Source organism: Pagrus pagrus (assembly GCF_965226575.1).
Source record: "Pagrus pagrus genome assembly, chromosome: 19".
NCBI classification, from domain to species: domain Eukaryota; kingdom Metazoa; phylum Chordata; class Actinopteri; order Spariformes; family Sparidae; genus Pagrus; species Pagrus pagrus.
The window spans coordinates 22317155-22334323 of record NC_140203.1 but is presented as its reverse complement, the minus strand read 5'-3'; the positions used below and the strand labels follow the sequence as shown (position 1 = coordinate 22334323).

At 39.7% G+C, this 17169-nt stretch overlaps 1 protein-coding gene and 1 pseudogene across 2 annotated transcripts; both read right to left on the bottom strand.

Annotated features, from left to right (window-relative positions):
* Positions 1–523: 523 nt before the first annotated feature.
* On the bottom strand, positions 524–8118 carry slc30a5 (solute carrier family 30 member 5). Its single transcript, XM_084383598.1, has 16 exons — positions 7590–8118; positions 6920–7042; positions 6702–6768; positions 6350–6435; positions 6163–6250; positions 5151–5238; positions 4943–5019; positions 4649–4819; positions 4248–4536; positions 3711–3919; positions 3221–3378; positions 2993–3122; positions 2300–2555; positions 1985–2211; positions 1004–1132; positions 524–804 (listed from the first exon to the last, which is right to left on the bottom strand). The coding sequence occupies exons 1-16, from the start codon at positions 7658–7660 to the stop codon at positions 634–636; spliced, it is 2340 nt and encodes a 779-aa protein (XP_084239724.1). The 5' UTR covers positions 7661–8118; the 3' UTR covers positions 524–633.
* Positions 8119–9082: 964 nt separating this feature from the next.
* Positions 9083–16316, bottom strand: LOC311274673 (annexin A1-like; annotated as a pseudogene). The gene is made up of 12 exons (XR_014624926.1): positions 16271–16316; positions 16069–16176; positions 15631–15736; positions 15306–15400; positions 14233–14346; positions 13345–13435; positions 12953–13089; positions 12410–12504; positions 11842–11937; positions 10403–10461; positions 9765–9887; positions 9083–9645 (listed from the first exon to the last, which is right to left on the bottom strand). The product of XR_014624926.1 is annotated as an annexin A1-like (transcript).
* Between the last annotated feature and the right edge of the window lie 853 nt (positions 16317–17169).

The following is a 17169-nucleotide window of genomic DNA, read 5'->3' as shown; positions in this document are numbered from 1 at the left end:
TCTGTCATCAGTGTATGACTGGTGTGTGAATGTGACGTGTTGTAAAGTGCTTTGAGTGGTCAGCAGACTGGAAAAGCGCTATAGAAATGCAGGCCCATCTACAATAAAGGACAGTAGCTATGTAGCTATGAACGATGTCGGCCCTAAATAGTGCCAAGTCCAATATGATTTGGTGTAACGTGTAATGACATTTTAGTTTTTAATAGAGCTTTTCCATACATCTGTCGACCAATATTGGCCAATCACAGATCAGTATCAGACATAATGCAGAAAAAGATGCCTGGGGTAATTTATAATTCTTAATTCCCAATTATAGTCAATTGTGTCAGTGCATTAATTTCAGTTGACAGTAAAGTTTATTGTTAAACTGTAAAATGTCCTACCTTAGTTAAGTATTGCTGCAATGAAAATGACAAATGCACAGAGTACAGAGTGTACTGTAGTGCACAGAGTGTTTAAAGTGGGAGAAGTTCAGAGCAGTTGTTCTGCACACAGGACAATAAAAATGTAGTTGACGCAAAGATAAAACCAATATATTCAGATTTATTGTAACCACATACATACATATACTGTACATTTCAATGAAAAAGAGTCTGAGTTTGTAAAGTTCTGTTCTGGTCCCACAGATGGTCCTTACATAATACATGTCCCATCTTTCAGGTATTTCATGGTCTCCATCTGCTGCGTCATTGCCAGAACTTCCTGAAACCCGGTGCTGAGGCCAGACATGTGCTGGAAGTACGCCTCCTTCTCCACCTGCACCGACAGATTATTCACCCCCGCGTCTTTCAAAATTGCTGTCACCTATGAATCAGGGAAACAACAGTCACAGACCAGTCAGAGCTGTCGATTACACTGACTGAAAATTACATTAAGCTACGGATATTTTAAAAAGAAAAGTCAATGAATGAAGAAAAACAGATCATGGATAAGAGTTGTCAGGTGGTGTGATTAAGTCAATCCTTCAGAGTCTGCAATGAAACTTCAGTCTGACTCATTCTACCTGCTGTATGATCCTCTGCTCCACCACATCTGACATGATCTGGAGATGGATGGTCCCAGCGATCATGTTGGCCGAATGTCTCCAGAAATGAGGGTCTCTGTACGACAAAACTCCTTCAATCTTCTCGATCTGAAAATTCAACAACAGGAAAAGTATTTTTTAAACATCTGCTGACGGAGAAATAAAGATTTTTACTGTTGCCGTGGCAAACTATAAGAGCCCAAGATCTTCCTTGAATTAGTAAACCTTTGGTTAATGGGACTGATCTGATTAACTCCATTTGAACGCACGTCATTTATTTCAAGGAAACAGGAAATGTACAGAATATACAGCATATACAAGTCATAACAAAATCTCTGAACAGTACAAAGCAGTCAGAAACCTTTGCTAAAGCTGCATTATCAGCTTTAATTACATTTTATCTTCAATTAGGATTCAAATCATTTAAATACTTAGTGACAGATAATCATGGGAAAGGTGCCAGAATTTGCTTTGTTCAACTAAGTGGAAAGTTAAGAATCTTCTTATACATATACTGAACCACTGCACAGAACAGAAAATAGTGAAAATGCTATGTAACTAGAAACGTGACATTAAAATTTGTCATTGAAAACAAAACCTGAAGTAAAAAAAAAGGAAACACTGACATTGAAACACTTGATAGCTTCTATCCAACAAACTTTTTCCAGTACATTAGCTAAGAAAGCTGACATTAGCTCAGGTTAGCGCTTGTTCAAGCATAAATACCAGAAAATATTAAAGAAAAAAAAATTTGTCACAGGAAAATACATCAAATATAAACAAATATCAGTCTTTTATTTTTCAGTGGAACTTTTTTTCAGCCTTGGTTGTGCCAATATAACTTTTTTCTAATGCAAATGTTGCAGTGCCACTGTTTCCTTTTTGATGTTTTCTACCAAATGTAATTCATCGGTGACATCTAAAGATACCCTGCCTAAAAACAAACAGAAACAAACTCACCTTTTCCAGTGCACTGTTCAGCTCCTTCTCATTTTCTGGGGGAGTTCGCAGCAGAAGAACCTCACAGGCGTCCTTCAGCAAAGGGATGACGCTGAGAAAAATGAGGGTGGCGATGAAGAGCGAGCAAATTGGGTCTGCAATCAACCAGCCAAACTGACGGATGAGGATGGTGGAGATGATCACACCAACGCTGCCCAATGTGTCAGCCAGGACATGGAGGTAAACACCTGGAAGAAAAAAAACCATGAGGATTTTATCTGGCTACAACCTCCTTTCACAAAGTTCTTTTTTTAGTGTATCATCGTTAACACACACCTCTCATGTTAGCGTTCATGCCTCCACCGCTGGAGCCATGGGAGTGCCCGTGTCCCCCATGCCCATGTCCATGTCCATGTCCACCATGAGAGTGGCCGTGACCTCCGTGACCTCCGTGGCTGTGCTCGCTGTGGGAGTGGCCGTGGTGTGAGTGACCGTGGTCGTGGGACGAGCAGCTTTTACCGCCGTGGGAGTGAGCGTGACTGAAAGCGCAGATTCCCACCAGGTTGACCAGTAAACCTCCGACAGACACCGGCTGCAGGAGACAGAAACAGCATGCAGAGTTCAGACCAAGTGTAAACCACCTAGCAATCACCCGTTGGTTTGTGGACTACCCTGTCGAAGCCTCAAGCCTCAGAGATCATATTTGGTTGAGATGTTGGAGCCGGGGAGGATATCCTAATTGGATCTGACCAAGAACCAGAGGACATGCCGTGGTAGTGACTTGTCAATCATAGGGTAGCACGTCCTAAAGCATACCCTGCTTTGTCATCCATTTTATCATTTGTTTACTACGAGAAAACTCCAGACTCTGTCTGGGGAAGACTTCGAAGACTTTTAACATACTTAATATTAAATGACAAAGGCAAACACAGGATCAGGAAACACCAGATAAATGTTACTAAAGTAAATCAACAGGTTCGACATTCAGTCACAAGCCTTTACATCAAGGGGTAGATGCAGTTTACTCACAGTCAGCATGTCTGTGTTAATATTAGGAGGATCCAACAAGCGGGTGACTGACTCCATAAAGACAAAGAAAGCGATGACCATCAGGAACAGGCCATTGATGAATCCAGAAAGGATTTCAACACGACCATACCTGCAAAAAACAAGAGTCAGTTTCCAAACATCTAGCTGAATGTCCAAGGCTCAAAAGTTTACCAATAGCAAACGCCTGTTCTTTAACAGAGAGTTTACCCATAGGAGAAGATCCTGGTAGCTTTCCAGCGGGTCATGAGGGCAGCGAACAAGCCAAGGACTAAAGCTGAGCAGTCAAACAGCATGTGGAAACCGTCTGAGATCAGTCCCAGACTGTTGGTCCAAACACCGTAAAACAGCTCCACAAAAGTGAAAGCCTGAAAAAAGGAGAGCAACAAGCTGCACATCAACTTACAATAACACACAAATTCAACTCTACACACCTCTCCCAAGAGCAAAAGTCTGAGTCATAATTATTTCCATGTCCATATGTCTCAAAGCTGCCTGTACCTGTTATCATATCTCTAATAATATATGCTGTGCTTTCTGTTATTTTTGTATTTAATTCACAAAGCTCTTAATTTGAAATCAGGAACTTTCATCTGTAAATGTATCTGGCAAACGACTATTTTTGCAGTGCTGCCACAGTTTTATCCATGATCCTTCATGTGACGTGCAGTGGTAACTTTTCTCTCGACACTGTACGTACCAGGTTGAGACACAGGAAGTAGAAGATCTGTCTGGAGTCGTATTCCTCCAGGATCTGTTTGAGGGAATCTTTGATGAACCGTGGGAGGGACTGCGACGTGTGCTGCAGGGCGTCACCCATGAAGTTGTACAGAGGGGTCCCTTCAGGTGAGTAACCCACCAAGGTGCCCTGCTGACCTTTCTTCGATGGAGACGAGAGAATACTGGAGGCTGCAGAGAGAGAGAGAGAGGAGGGAGGAGAGAACATGAGGAGAAATCAAGCTCGATGATATAACTTCTTGTCTACTATTTCATTTTTACTTAAAATTAAAATGCTACAAAAGTAAAGAATAATAAGTAGATACACATTTGACTGAAGAAAAAACACCTTTTCAGTGAAACTAAAGAGGTACAAAAACTAAAATATAGCATAATAAATGCTTTTCCTATGCCAAAAAAATGAAAATGACTGCACAGTACTTTTTTGATTCCAAGAAGAGTGATTATCTGAGGTGTTAAATGATGTCCATGGAATCATTTTAAAACTCTTCCTACTTACACATGATGAAGAAGACGGCGCTGACTATCACTCCCCCAGACAGCACGTGCTCCGTGCTGACCTGCTGGGGCGGTTTGCTCATGGAGCGCAGCTGGTCGGTCAGCGGATGAGTCCAGAAGTTGGCCAGCAACAAGGCACTGAGGAAGAGGGCGATGGCGCCGTAGCGGGCACATCTTGGCGTCTCCATCTTCGCGCTGCAGATAGCGTCGACGTAAAACTCCAGGATCATCACGGAGAAGATGATCATCCCGAAAGGCAGGATGAGGGATGACCATGAATCTACTTTACTCTGGTGTTCAGACAGGGTGAAAAAACAGTCAGTGAGGAGGACAAAAAAATCATCTTAGTGACATGACGTAGATGTCTTAGGTTTTGCAACCCTGCGATTCTGCAATCCTTACTTCTGTGGTTGCTGAGAGCACTATGACCCAGGGCAGCAGCACCATAGCAGAAACCAGGTTGTCAAGGGCATAAAGGCGTTTTGCACCACCAATTTCCACTGATAGTTTCCTGGAGGCCGTGTGGAAGCCCACCTTCAGGCAGAGGGAGACCACCAGCATCACAACGCCGCCCTGATGGGAAGAACAGGCAGACAGAGAGAGGAAATTCATTTAGAAGGCAAAACCAATACTTTACTTTGCTTATGTAAGCAGCACTAAGCCTAAAATTTTATGTGCGACACAGGCTTTGCTTACTTTGTGGTCTGCAACTCCTAAAAATGCAATGGCAGTGTAGAGGAAATGAGTGAGTGCACTGTCATGATGTCCCTCAGCTGGTAAGAAGTCGAGTTGAGGCAAATTCAGTACAAACAGAGGAACATGATGATGCAAAACAACAAGCAGGTCAGGTCAGTAATTGTGAAAAAAGCTGAAACTGCTGTCCTTCGTAAGAAGGAAAGGATACGGTGCTCCGCCATCTTTGCCATGAGATCATCGTTGTCAAAGAGGAGGAGGCAGATCACAGCGATGATGAATAAAGCAGCGCCTCTGGTCTGCACAAAGTCACAAACAAACCAACAGACATTTTAATTACATACTTCTACCACAGTGATATTATAATCTGAGGCAGTGTACACACTCATTTCATTTCAAGCAGGGTCAAAAATGACACATGGGCAAAGATGCAGCAGATAAAGCAGTGTCACTTTCTCTTTCTTGTTATAATTACTTTAAATGTTTCAGTTACTTTCCTTATAATATTAGGACTCTTAGCGCCCAAGTTAATCAAACAGCAACTAAATGCTCGCTGAAAATCTAAATTCTATTCTGCTTGACGACGAATTATAGGATAATTCTAGTTACTTACAAAACCAGTCTTTTTTTTCAGGGTTGTGGCCATAATTACTACCAACTATGATAATTTTGTACTCACAAGAGTTATTGAGATCTAAGTGCAAGATGAGTACAATGTTATGACTATTTTTGAAAGATACTGTGATTGCAATGTGATTCATGACTAGTTGGAATAATAATTTTTTCCATCACAGTTTTCATTTTCACTGAAACACCACAATCAAACCACATCTATCATGATGATATGAGACTGAAAACATGGTTTTTTACATCTGGAGAACAAAATTTGTGGGCCAGGACATATTAACAGCACTACAGTACTTCATTATAATGCTGTTCTGACAAACATTTTACCTTTATGAAAAAATACTGGGATGTGAATATTACACTTGGCCATATAGTGAGTTTAATATTTTGATTAATGCATAAAAAGAAGACATATACTGGTGGAAACTGGAATTATCCTTTAAAAAATGGCTGAAATGAGTGAGTGGTCATCTGCATAAAAACAGTCTGAGGGTGTAAGTGCTGACAATATAATACATCAATAGATGATTAAGTGTAAATTATATAAATACAAGTTTTTGGTTCCAGACCGGTTGTGTGAATTTGTGAACTCCTACCTTTGATGGCCCCCCTCCAGAACTTGTAAAGAGGACACCAAGGAGAGCAATGACCACCACATCACTGTGCTCAAAAAGCAACAACGTCCTGTGAAAGACAAGAGTCAGATTTAAATCACACCCTAAACACAACAGTGTGTACATGAGCACACAAGACATGAACACACACAGGTTGGGGACATTTTACCTTAGAGGTCCACAAAGAGTCAGGCCAAAGAAGCCCAGGAGGGAGATGACACAGCTGAACACAGCATGCTTTAATAACTTTATCCACTACAAAGAAAGCAGATTTAAAAAGAAAACAGATACATTATTATGGCAGGTTGACACTTCAGCTTTATACCAACGTCATTCATGAAAGATACATTTTACTTCTTTAAAGCTCAAGAAAATACAACAGCCTTTACAGGCGGGTAAAAGATTTAACAAACATTTACAGTACGTGCCCACTACTGTTATGTCAAATGAAGGAGAGATGGTAGCTGAAGTTATGAAGCACAAAGAAAAACACAAAAAAACAATGATGATTTCCAACAAACCTGTCTTTTTGAGATGACTTTCCCAGAGGAGAAAGGCTTTTGAAAGAAAAGCAGAATAACAGCACTCCTGAGGAAGGAGAAGGATCACCGTCAGCATCTTGTCACCATGCATACATCCCAAAATACAAAGCAATAATAACACATAACACCAAGAACAAGTTCAAACAAATGGAATAAATGAAACCTGGGCAAGTAACAGGCACAGGAGTACTACTTACCCTAATTTTAGTATAAAGATGAACTGGACAATGTGAACAACTTTTAGGATATCGTAAGATTCAAAGATCCCAAGAGCCTTGAGGACCTTTGTGACGACCAGTAAAACTATGTATCTGGTTAACCTGAGAAGAAAAGGACACAGAACATGTATTAGTTGTGGTGCGCGATACAGAAAAAAACAACGGTCCTATTTAAAGATTTATGACTCAAATAGAGAATTTGCACCAAATACTTGCTTAAAAGAATTTGCCAATGAATTGATTAAACAACAGGAAATCAATCACTGACATATTTGATAATTCACTGATTATTAAAATTATCTATCATGCAAAAACACACATTCATTCGTTTAAAACATTCTCTTTTGTATGTTGTAAACTTAATACACTTGGAGGTCAGACACAAGAAACACATAATTGATGTCACCTTAGCCACTGAGATAACCATGATGGCATTAAGTCATTTATAGACTAAACAGCAGTACACTGTGTATTGAGATGAATCATTGATGAAGCCCTGATCTAGTTTCAGTTGCAGTTGTGAGGTCAGATTAACACACTTTATCATATGGACTACAGCCACAGTGATTTGACATAATGGCAAGAATATACAAGCAATAACTGACACCAGTTGGATGAGTTTAAAGGGAGCTTGAAAACAGACACATACCTAGAATTGGGCACTTCCACCATGCCCAGTTTCCCCCCTGAGAGAACGTTGCTGCTGTATTTGTCTTCCATTTCAGGCACTCAAAATCCACCGGTTTAACTCCTGTCGCTGTATTTACGTCCCCAATATCCTAAACATCACTGTTACCTGAGTGGTGAAATTAAACCGGAGCCCATTTACCGGTGAAGGACATGACCAGGCTCATTCTATCGTTTTAACTTAACTAAACCTGTTTAAATAAACTGTACACAGGCTTAAACCTACATTCAGCTGGAAGCCTGCTTAGCCTCTTAACTAGCTAGCTAGCTAGCATCTGGCATGCCAGTTAGATTTTATCTAAAGTTTGTAGCTGCGACACCTCCTCTGTGTACGGTGTATGTCAAGCGAACACATGAGGTCGCTTCGTCGGAGCAAGACAGTAAACGATTTAAAGGTAGAGTTGACCACAATAACAGCTGGAGTCCGGAGTTAAAGAATAAAACATCCAAGCTGGCTGAAGAGACAGAGCACTTCCGGACACGGTAAACATTCTACGTCACGTGCTTGTATTCGTCAGCGTTGCTCATGCGCAGTGGAGGTTCTCTGATGATGACGAAGACGATGGTGTGGAGATACCAGACCACAGCCAGACCAGACATAAGTTACTTCCTACTGCAGGTAGCTACATGTTAAACATATTCTCATGGACTTGTGTGTAAAATTTTACATTTCAATGACTGAATATCGTTTCACCATCTTCCATTACTCAATGTAAATTTTATAACCATGTTATTTGGTTTGTTACCTGTCCATATTCTACTCTTGGTGAAGGTGTCTTGTGGATGGAAGCCAGTTTATATATATAAATATACATATATATGGCATTGGCATTACGTTTGAATTTAATTTTGACACTCCTAGCATAAATTTCCATCAAATTTTGACATTTAATTTTCACACGCAAATATTTCAAATTTTAAGTCAAGTCAAATTTTCAAAGTAAAGATTATGATATTGTCAGAATATTAGACAATTTGTTGAAAATTATAGCCTACTTGAGATGAAAATTTTAAGGTATTTCAAGATATATGATATATATCTTGACATTTCGTTTCAAGGAGGCTATAATTTAAATTTTTTTTATAATCTTTATTTTTAAAATCTACATTTGCTTGACTTAATATTATATAATTTTGACTTACAGAGTCAACATTTGAACTTCAGGTTCATTGTCGAATACTCGATTCTATTTATTTCAAGTTAAATCAATTTCCTGCTGTCCTGCTTGTATGAGTTTTTTTTTCTATTTCTTTTTCTCTCCTGCTTCACTCTCCTCCTCTCCCATCTCCTTTATATCTTTTTCAAAATGTGTTAAATGAGTGTGTTATGATAAACCATTAACTATGCTGTGAATTGGGCTACAGCTAAGTATACAATTGGACAGAAAGAAAATCATTGTAAAAAAACAAACAAAAAAACATGAAAGCAGGTGGAGAAACATCAAACAACAGAGGGAAGCTGTATATGTTTTTATTTCTCACGTAGTCTCACAGGAGGGTTTTTTTTAAATCACTTGTTTTCCTGTCTTTGCAATCAATGACGCGACCTCATCACCGATCTCATGTGTGTTGATATGGACATATAGATTTGAATGAAGACAAAGTAGAAAAACTGGAACACACTAACATTTTATGAACTGATATCACACCATTAGCATTTATGAAAAATATTCATAGATATATCTTACTTTTTTATCTTTCAGCATCTTTTGTGTCTTCTGCATCTTTTAGATTAAACTTTTGATTTCGATTTATGTCAAAAAAGGAAAAATACTGTGACAATATGAACAATCTTATATTACACAAGCAACATATTCTTGTCAGAACGAGGTTATGCTCTGGTTGTTATTGTTGGACACATTAGTCCCGTTAGTCATAATCATTTTGAACAATGTGCTATTTCAGTAGCATCTGGTGGACAGGCTTGCCACGATTTCCATTAAAGTTGTTCCAACTGAATTTCAGTATGGTCCACACAGTCCAAGCAGGATGTCCCGATAATGTCCCTTAGTGTCTTTCTGTGAAACCGAGACAAAGATGTGGTCAGCTGAAATACTCTGATAGTATACTGTCGTTTGTTTCTGTACTGAATGTGTGAAAGTAAAAGTTTGAACACTTCATTGGTATTTCAGTTTACCAGTATGTCCTCCTGTAGGCTGACATCATACATGACCCTGTATTCCTCCAAGATCCTCTTCAGGTCGACCTCAGAGCGGCTCACTATCACCCTGATCAGTGTGTCCTCACAGGTGCCGTGGCGCTGTGAGAACGGAGCAGAGGCTCGATCACTACACGCTGTGTTTAATTAAACTCTTCTGCTTCAGTATTTGTATGAAAGTTATACCATCGCTACAGTCTACATCTGCGTATGGATGGTTGCATAACCAATAACTACAGTTAAACAGTGCATTCCAGAGGCTGACAATGTTTATGGTGGCCAGAGGTTCAAAATTTTACATTTGTGAGTCAGCTGCAAAACAGGGATTCATTTACTTCATCTACTTAGCAAATTTGTGATTAGCAAAGTCAGTTTTTACACATTATTTGAATGTAAATTCACATTCAAATTTGTACTATTTCAACCAAATTACCAAGCCACCATTGGAGAGAAAGGTATAAAATCTATTAAAACATCCATGATACATTTTCCGTCAAGATTAGCAGCTGTTGTAGGTAAAGATTATGTTTTGGTAAAGTCATATCTGCAAAACAGAAAATGAAAATTTTCCTGAGCAGAGAATTTAAATAAAACTGGTGGTAGAGATTGATACACACGTTCATAGCCAGATGAAGCTTCTCAGCGAAGAAGGCCGGCGTGTTCCAGGCACATTTCACTGAACATCAAGAGACACAAAAACATCATCAGTGAAAATATGCACCGTCCAGATGTTGCTGTGTGTGACAGCTAACAGTGTGTCTTTGTTTGCTATAGTTCATCTTGTGAAGTTTTATCTTGGGGGTTAAGCAGTCCATACAAGGTTTAAGACGGTGCCTGATCTCATTGTGTGTGAGGTCCTAATGACCTTGCGCCACATGTTGGAGATTAAATGTGCAGACAGTATCACTGGGTTTCGGTCTACCTAGTGTTCAAATCCGTTGTTTCATGCATTCTTCTTCACTTGCGCTTGTTCAGCTGGAAATAATTGATTTGTGCATTTGAGGTTTTTTTTGCACTCCCTGTGTTTATTCTGTTTCTCTATGGACACCCTTCTTCCTGCCTGGAGACCACATGTTGCAAGATTAAAACTTAATAGTAAATAAACCTCCCGTATTTTTATGACCTTTATCTTGCTCCACCCTCAGGACAAACTTTTCATTTTTGGCTCACAATAACTCAAGTGTGTTACTCATTTTGTCAGACACTTTTTTCGAATGCTTGCTGATGAACATGTGAACATTGTGAATGAACAGTCAGACCTTGTCATTGACAACTAGGTTCTTAAAGGTCCAGTGTGTGGGTTCAGGAGGATCGATTAGCGGAAATGGTATATAATATTCACAATTTTAGGTATTCATTATGTATAATCACCTAAAACTAATATCTGTTATGTTTTTGTTACCTTAGAATGAGCCATTTATATCTAAAAAGGAAGGGGGTCCTCTTCCACAGAGTTGCCTGCCATGTTTCTACAGTAGAAACATGGCAGGAAGTAGACTCTAAAGAAGGCTTTAGGGAGGGCCTAGGTTCTCCCACACACTCGGAGGGAGAGGGTGATTGGAGGGGTATTCAGTTGGTTGCAATCTGCAACCTCACTGCTAAAAGCCACTAAATCCTACTCACTGGACCTTGAAACATATTTATTAATAGATGTGCAACAAGTTTGGGTCTAACATCTTTGGTTATTATATATAAACAACACTATGGGACTATGAGGATGTGGTTTAATCAGATTTGATTGACAGAGGTCTGGCAAACTAGGCAACCACCCACAACTGTTATTTACTGTATATGCTGTCAAATCCTGATTGGTGTGCAAAGATGCGTGACTTCACCCTTTTACAGCTGAGCCCCGTCACTGCAAACCAGTAAGAATAGCACATAAAAAAACCCAAATACACAAATCTGTCATGTGAAATAACCCAAGCTCTTCTAACTCTGTCGAACATGTTGTGTTCATGATAACCCTCTCATAGTGAGAAGCCAAATGAGAAAAGGGTGTTCACAGCCTTTAAATCTGTTCTTCACGACCTGAAAATAATGAAATTCTCCTCACCAAGGTCAATGAGACAGTCTTCAATGTCTCCCCTCAGCTCCATGTCCAGGGCTTTAGGTAGTGTGATGTCACTGACGCACGCATACTGCTGGAATGCTAGCAGGTAAACAGACAAATGACAGGTATTTATGGTTAAATGTGCCCCGTGTCAGACAGAAAGCAGATATCTCAAACAATGCTATTGTAGTCAAAGTAGGAGATAATTGCTTAGTGACCAAATAACCAGTGAAATGATCTAAAAAAAATATGAATAACAACAGCTGTGCATAAAGATGGCTGTTACTGTACATACGAATCAGAAAGACAGAAATCTTAAAATAATGTAATGCCTCATCCAGGCTACAACTGTGTTTTTTTTACCTTATAATGAGAAAACCATGGACTCTGGCTGACTTCACTCTGTATTGTTCCTACACCGCAGGGTGTGTTCCACCTGTTACCTGCAAGACTGTGGTTCCACCTGTTTGTCCAGGTTTTTGTGTTCGCTTTGAAGTAAAGGTTTTGGCTGATTCAGCCTCTTATGAGTCAAACCTTACAGCTGAAGCATTCACACATTTCAAGCACTCACTCTTAGAGAGCTGCGGCCCGCTGCGCGTGGTCAGGAATGTCGATGAAGGCCGAAACATTGATTCCGCTGGTGTTCTCGCCTGCCTCAAACAGAGTCTACAGGGACACAACAGTAACATGCCATCCTCAGTTATTATTGTTCTCTTCAACCTTTTAAATTAAAGGATAAGTGATATTCTATGTTTTTCTTATTGACAACAATTAATCCTACAAGTATTATGTGTGTAGCCAAGCTTGACATAATTTATTCCTCTGTGCCAGAGAGCACCATTGCTGCCCATAAAATTATTAGAAAATATCAATCAGCCACACACCATCATTCTGTTGTAGATACTAACTAGAACACCAAATCTGTATTAATCCACCACTGTAAATAGTCCCCCAATAAATGCACTATTACTCCTGTTTGAGTAACGATCGCTAAAAACTACAGTGCCCAGCTGTTTGAAACTATGTATTTTCATCATCAGGATGTATTGTGACTTAGTTTTGTTGACTTTAAGACAAAATATTATCCTTCAAATGTTTATTTTTCTGATTTCACCTCTGCGTCCCTTCGGGCTCGGTCCATGTCGACTTCAGTGTGCTCAGCTTTGTTAGCTTTCAACAGGGCCAGAAGGGCCGTGGTGAAGTCACCGCTGGTTTCATCCTTCATAATGTCCTCCAGCTCCTCTCCGTACTCTGAGGGACAAAGAGCATTTCGAAGTTAGACTGCAGTGGTTACAGCTGTAGTTTAACGGGCTTATTGTCCACATAACTGGGTGATTACAGTGCTGTATTGTCTAGGAATTCAGTGTTGTTTACTGCGGTGTGTGTTGCAGACAGCTAAGAGTGTCAGGCAAATACCTGAGATGTTACATAAAATGTCAAAAAACCCTTCAGGACTCAGAGCTCAGCTTGTATACCAACAAGGAACAGATTGTATGCAGGTCAAACCTTCTTTGAAGACCTTCTTGATCTCTACAATCTGTTGGTTTGATCGTGTTGCCAGAATCTCCACCAGGATGTCTTCATGTGTGCCCAGACCCTGTTGGGATAGAGGACATGCTAAGAGTGAAACAATCTAAAACAGCAATGTAAAAGGTAACATTTGTTTTATAGGGCTCTTTAAAACCCATTACAATCTAAGTGTTCACAAGCATCACAAATATTAGTGATTGAACTATTACCTGCATAAACATATTCAAATCTATCCATTTACTGTACCAAGTTTATTTCTGAAGCACATTTCATACAACAGGCATAGCCTTAATGTGCTATTCTACATCTATGGTCATGTATTACAACTAAGTCCAAAGAAAAGGCAGGCTTCAGGCAAGAGACCAGAGCCTCCTGTCAAGGTGCCCTTGACCAAGGCACCTAAAAACTACATTGCTGCAAAGGAGTTTAGGTTTTCACCCATGTCTGCATGTCTGTTTGGTTGGTTGCTTGGTTGGTCAGCAGAATTACACAAAAACAGATTTCCAAGAAAAAACAGATCCCATTAACATTTGTGTGTATCCATAGACATTTTTGTTAATTTCTCAGGGGAAAATGACTGGATCTTGTTGAAAAAATGTCCCTTGTACCTACAAGTGCTTACAAACAGGGATTGTTGGGCCTTGGTGGAGTGAGCGCCATTCTCGTTGAAGCATTGATTAACAGAGTGTGGGAGTTCACAACCTTTTACTTATCTCATTCTCTACTTATGTAGATAAGAAGGCCAGAAGCCAAAATCTCAAAAAAAACCCAAAGAAACAATGTAAGAAACCAGAGAGAAATTCCCTACTGTGAAATGGACAGTAACATCACAATTGACATTTTGAAATACAGATAGATATTTACCTTTGTGGCCTTCCTGAGCAGGTAGGCATCAAAGTGAGCAGGCGGCATGATCAGAGCCAGAGAGACATCCTCTAAATCTGACCTGAGAGCCGACTTCAGATCTTTATCCAGCCTCTGCAACACACATGGAGCAGCCACATGAAGGCATGATCGTATCATGGCATTTGAAAACAGAATAAAGTAGATAATGTTCAAATTCTAGCGGCTTTAAAGAAAGACTACACTGTACAGTATTGTGGACACAAGAAGTAATTACATAATATCAATTGAATTTCCCTTCACTTCCCAAGACTTGCTTGAGCCAGTTGCTTCAAAAGCATCATCATCAGGCCTCCTGATTAAGAGCAAGTGGAACAGGACCACAACCATGTAGTGACGTACAACTGGTTTACTTTTTTTTCAATAAAACGTAAATGTTTTTCTTTAAACTTTAATTAAATCAGTGAAATGTTCATCTATGACCTGCTCAAATGCAGTGGAACAGTAGCACAAATAGAGAAGAGTCAGTCTTGGCTTTAAGTGGAAATAAGCCAAATCATTTTGTGAAAGCATAGCTCTGTAAGGTACAAATGACTTCACACTAGACTTCTCCCCAGGTTTGCTTTGCTGTAACCTGGGGATGAATCTAGTTTGGCTAACTTAAGATACTTAGAGAAAGTATGGGAAAGTAAAAACAGAAAATCATAACTTTTCTTTTATGACCGGTAGTTTTAGTTACACAAAAATAGCAAAAAACTATAATTTATGTACTTTGATCATGAATGAAACATGTATATAGTTCAACGATCAGTGTGTGGGATTTAAGAAGATGAATTTGCAACAGCAGCTTTAATTCTCCTGCAGATGACCTGGACTGAATGACTTGCTGCTGTCACAACATTTGACCTCATTTGAGTTGCAAATCTGTAAATGCTCAAAACACTTTACATAATGGGGTGAGGGGAGGGTCTGCTGGACGTTACATGTTTCAAAGACTATTATAGACTTTACCTTTTGGCCGTTTTGGCCCGTTTTCATCTTGTTGCTATCCTGACCAGACGTGATTCTGTCTTCATGAGAAAATAATTACTCACCTCACCGGCAGACGCTTCATAAACTACTTTGATCTTCTGTCTCTGCTCGTTGCTTCTCTTCGCCAGGACGGCAATGATCACATCCTCGTCCACATCTGTGAGGGAGACAAAGTCTTTACCTTACTTTCTATAAAGTATCAGAGAACAGTCTGTAGGTCACAAAAGGTCGAGCCTTAAATTAAGATTTGAAGTATAATAAAGTAAACAAAAACCAAAGGAGCAGCTTGCAGAATTTTTTAAATTGTACACCATCTGCTTAAATATAAAGCCCAACCATTCAAGCATGAGGTCATTTATAAGATTAAACATAAGTGAGCACACACACCTTTACTATTAATGGCGGTCTGAAGAACTGAAGCATCACTGCTGGCATTGAAGTTGGGGTATGGTGCAACTGTTCCGTAATACTTGGGTTTTGGCTTCCCCTTCACCTACAACAACAGCCAGAACAGATGTTTTATTACCTCAATTCATGGCGATGGATCATCCTCAGTTTTGAAGATGATTTTTGATTCATTCCAGTTTTATCACAGTCAGTAAATTGATTTACTTCGACATAATAAAAATGATATGAAATCCAAATACTCCTAAGCACAGAGGAAAAGTCTCTCCTTCACTTCTACTATCTGTGAGTGGTCTTTGTTTGAGGTCATTCAGCTCATGACATTTTAGTTTAAATTACAAAACTGAAGTAACATTATATGTTTAATCAAACTGCAATTAGCCGTCAGGTGTATTCTCTTCATGACGATCTGATACTCACTGTGACAGTGTCATCTTCGGGGTCTCTGTCATGGATGACATTTTTGAAGAATTTTTTGAAGAAGGACATGTTTGCTTGGCTGGCAAATTAAACCCAGACACTAAATCTCTAGAGTGAAAAAGGAAAAAGAAATAACAAATTTTAAGATGGTTTCATTATTTCTTCTTCTTCATATTCAAACATTGAAAAAATCAAAACTCACCTGTGCTGAAGGAGACCGTCTCCACACCCAACTGTGCAGATCTCAGGCGTTAGTCACAGTATTTAACTCGCCCTGCAGTGTCCCCACCCATCTCTGTGCCGATGATTTTCAGGCAGGTGAGTTCTCACCTGCAGAGGATCAGCCAATCGTCTGCCATCTCTTAAAGACAACATTCCTGTGAGGTGACAGTCGGAGGTTCGGGCCCTTCTGACAGGTTGGGTGACTCTTACAGACTTCTAAATTTGTAAGCGCTTCACCCTTTAATCAAACAACACAGCATTCACACAGACATGCAGGAGACACTGACAACTAAGATGAAGTTGACTGTAGTTCGTATTTTAAAGGAGCAGGTGTAGTAAACACCACATTGTTGTTGGGTTTTTTTGCACAAATACATGACCAAAATCGTTATCCCACATTTTTCTCTTGAGCTAATCCCAAACGTTCAGATTCTTGCTGAGTAGACATACACACCCTGTAATAATAGAATAGGTGCCCAGCGCCATTCTCGTTGAGGTATCGATTGACAGTGTGGGAGTTTGATGGGGATGGAGAGTGCTGGTTTCAAAGTCTGTTCCCTTGCTGATGTGTTTCTCTTTCCCACGGGGATTCGAGATGGCTCAAAACTGGTATTCTTTCTGCTAGATCAGCAGGTAACAAAACCTACCTACTTATTAATACAACCGGGTGTTTACACTCCTTTTTCGTAGCACTGAGATCAGGGTTCCTAGGTCAAGTTGGTATTCTTTTGGTGTTTTTTTTGCTTCGGACAGTAGCTAGGCTGCTAACTGCAGCCATGTTGCTAATGGGAGGAAGTTGAAAAGTCGGCTTTTTCAATATATAGGATAAAATTCAATAACAAATATACATGCATATAAACTGAGCTGCTACAAAGAGGT

Coding starts and splice junctions, on each gene's coding strand:
- slc30a5 (XM_084383598.1), bottom strand. CDS start 7,660: ATGGAAGACAAATACAGCAGCAACGTTCTCTCAGGGGGGAAACTGGGC. Junction 4,537..4,648: donor TGCTCTCAGCAACCACAGAA/GTAAGGATTGCA, acceptor TCTGAACACCAG/AGTAAAGTAGATTCATGGTC. Junction 1,133..1,984: donor TGAACAGTGCACTGGAAAAG/GTGAGTTTGTTT, acceptor TTGAATTTTCAG/ATCGAGAAGATTGAAGGAGT.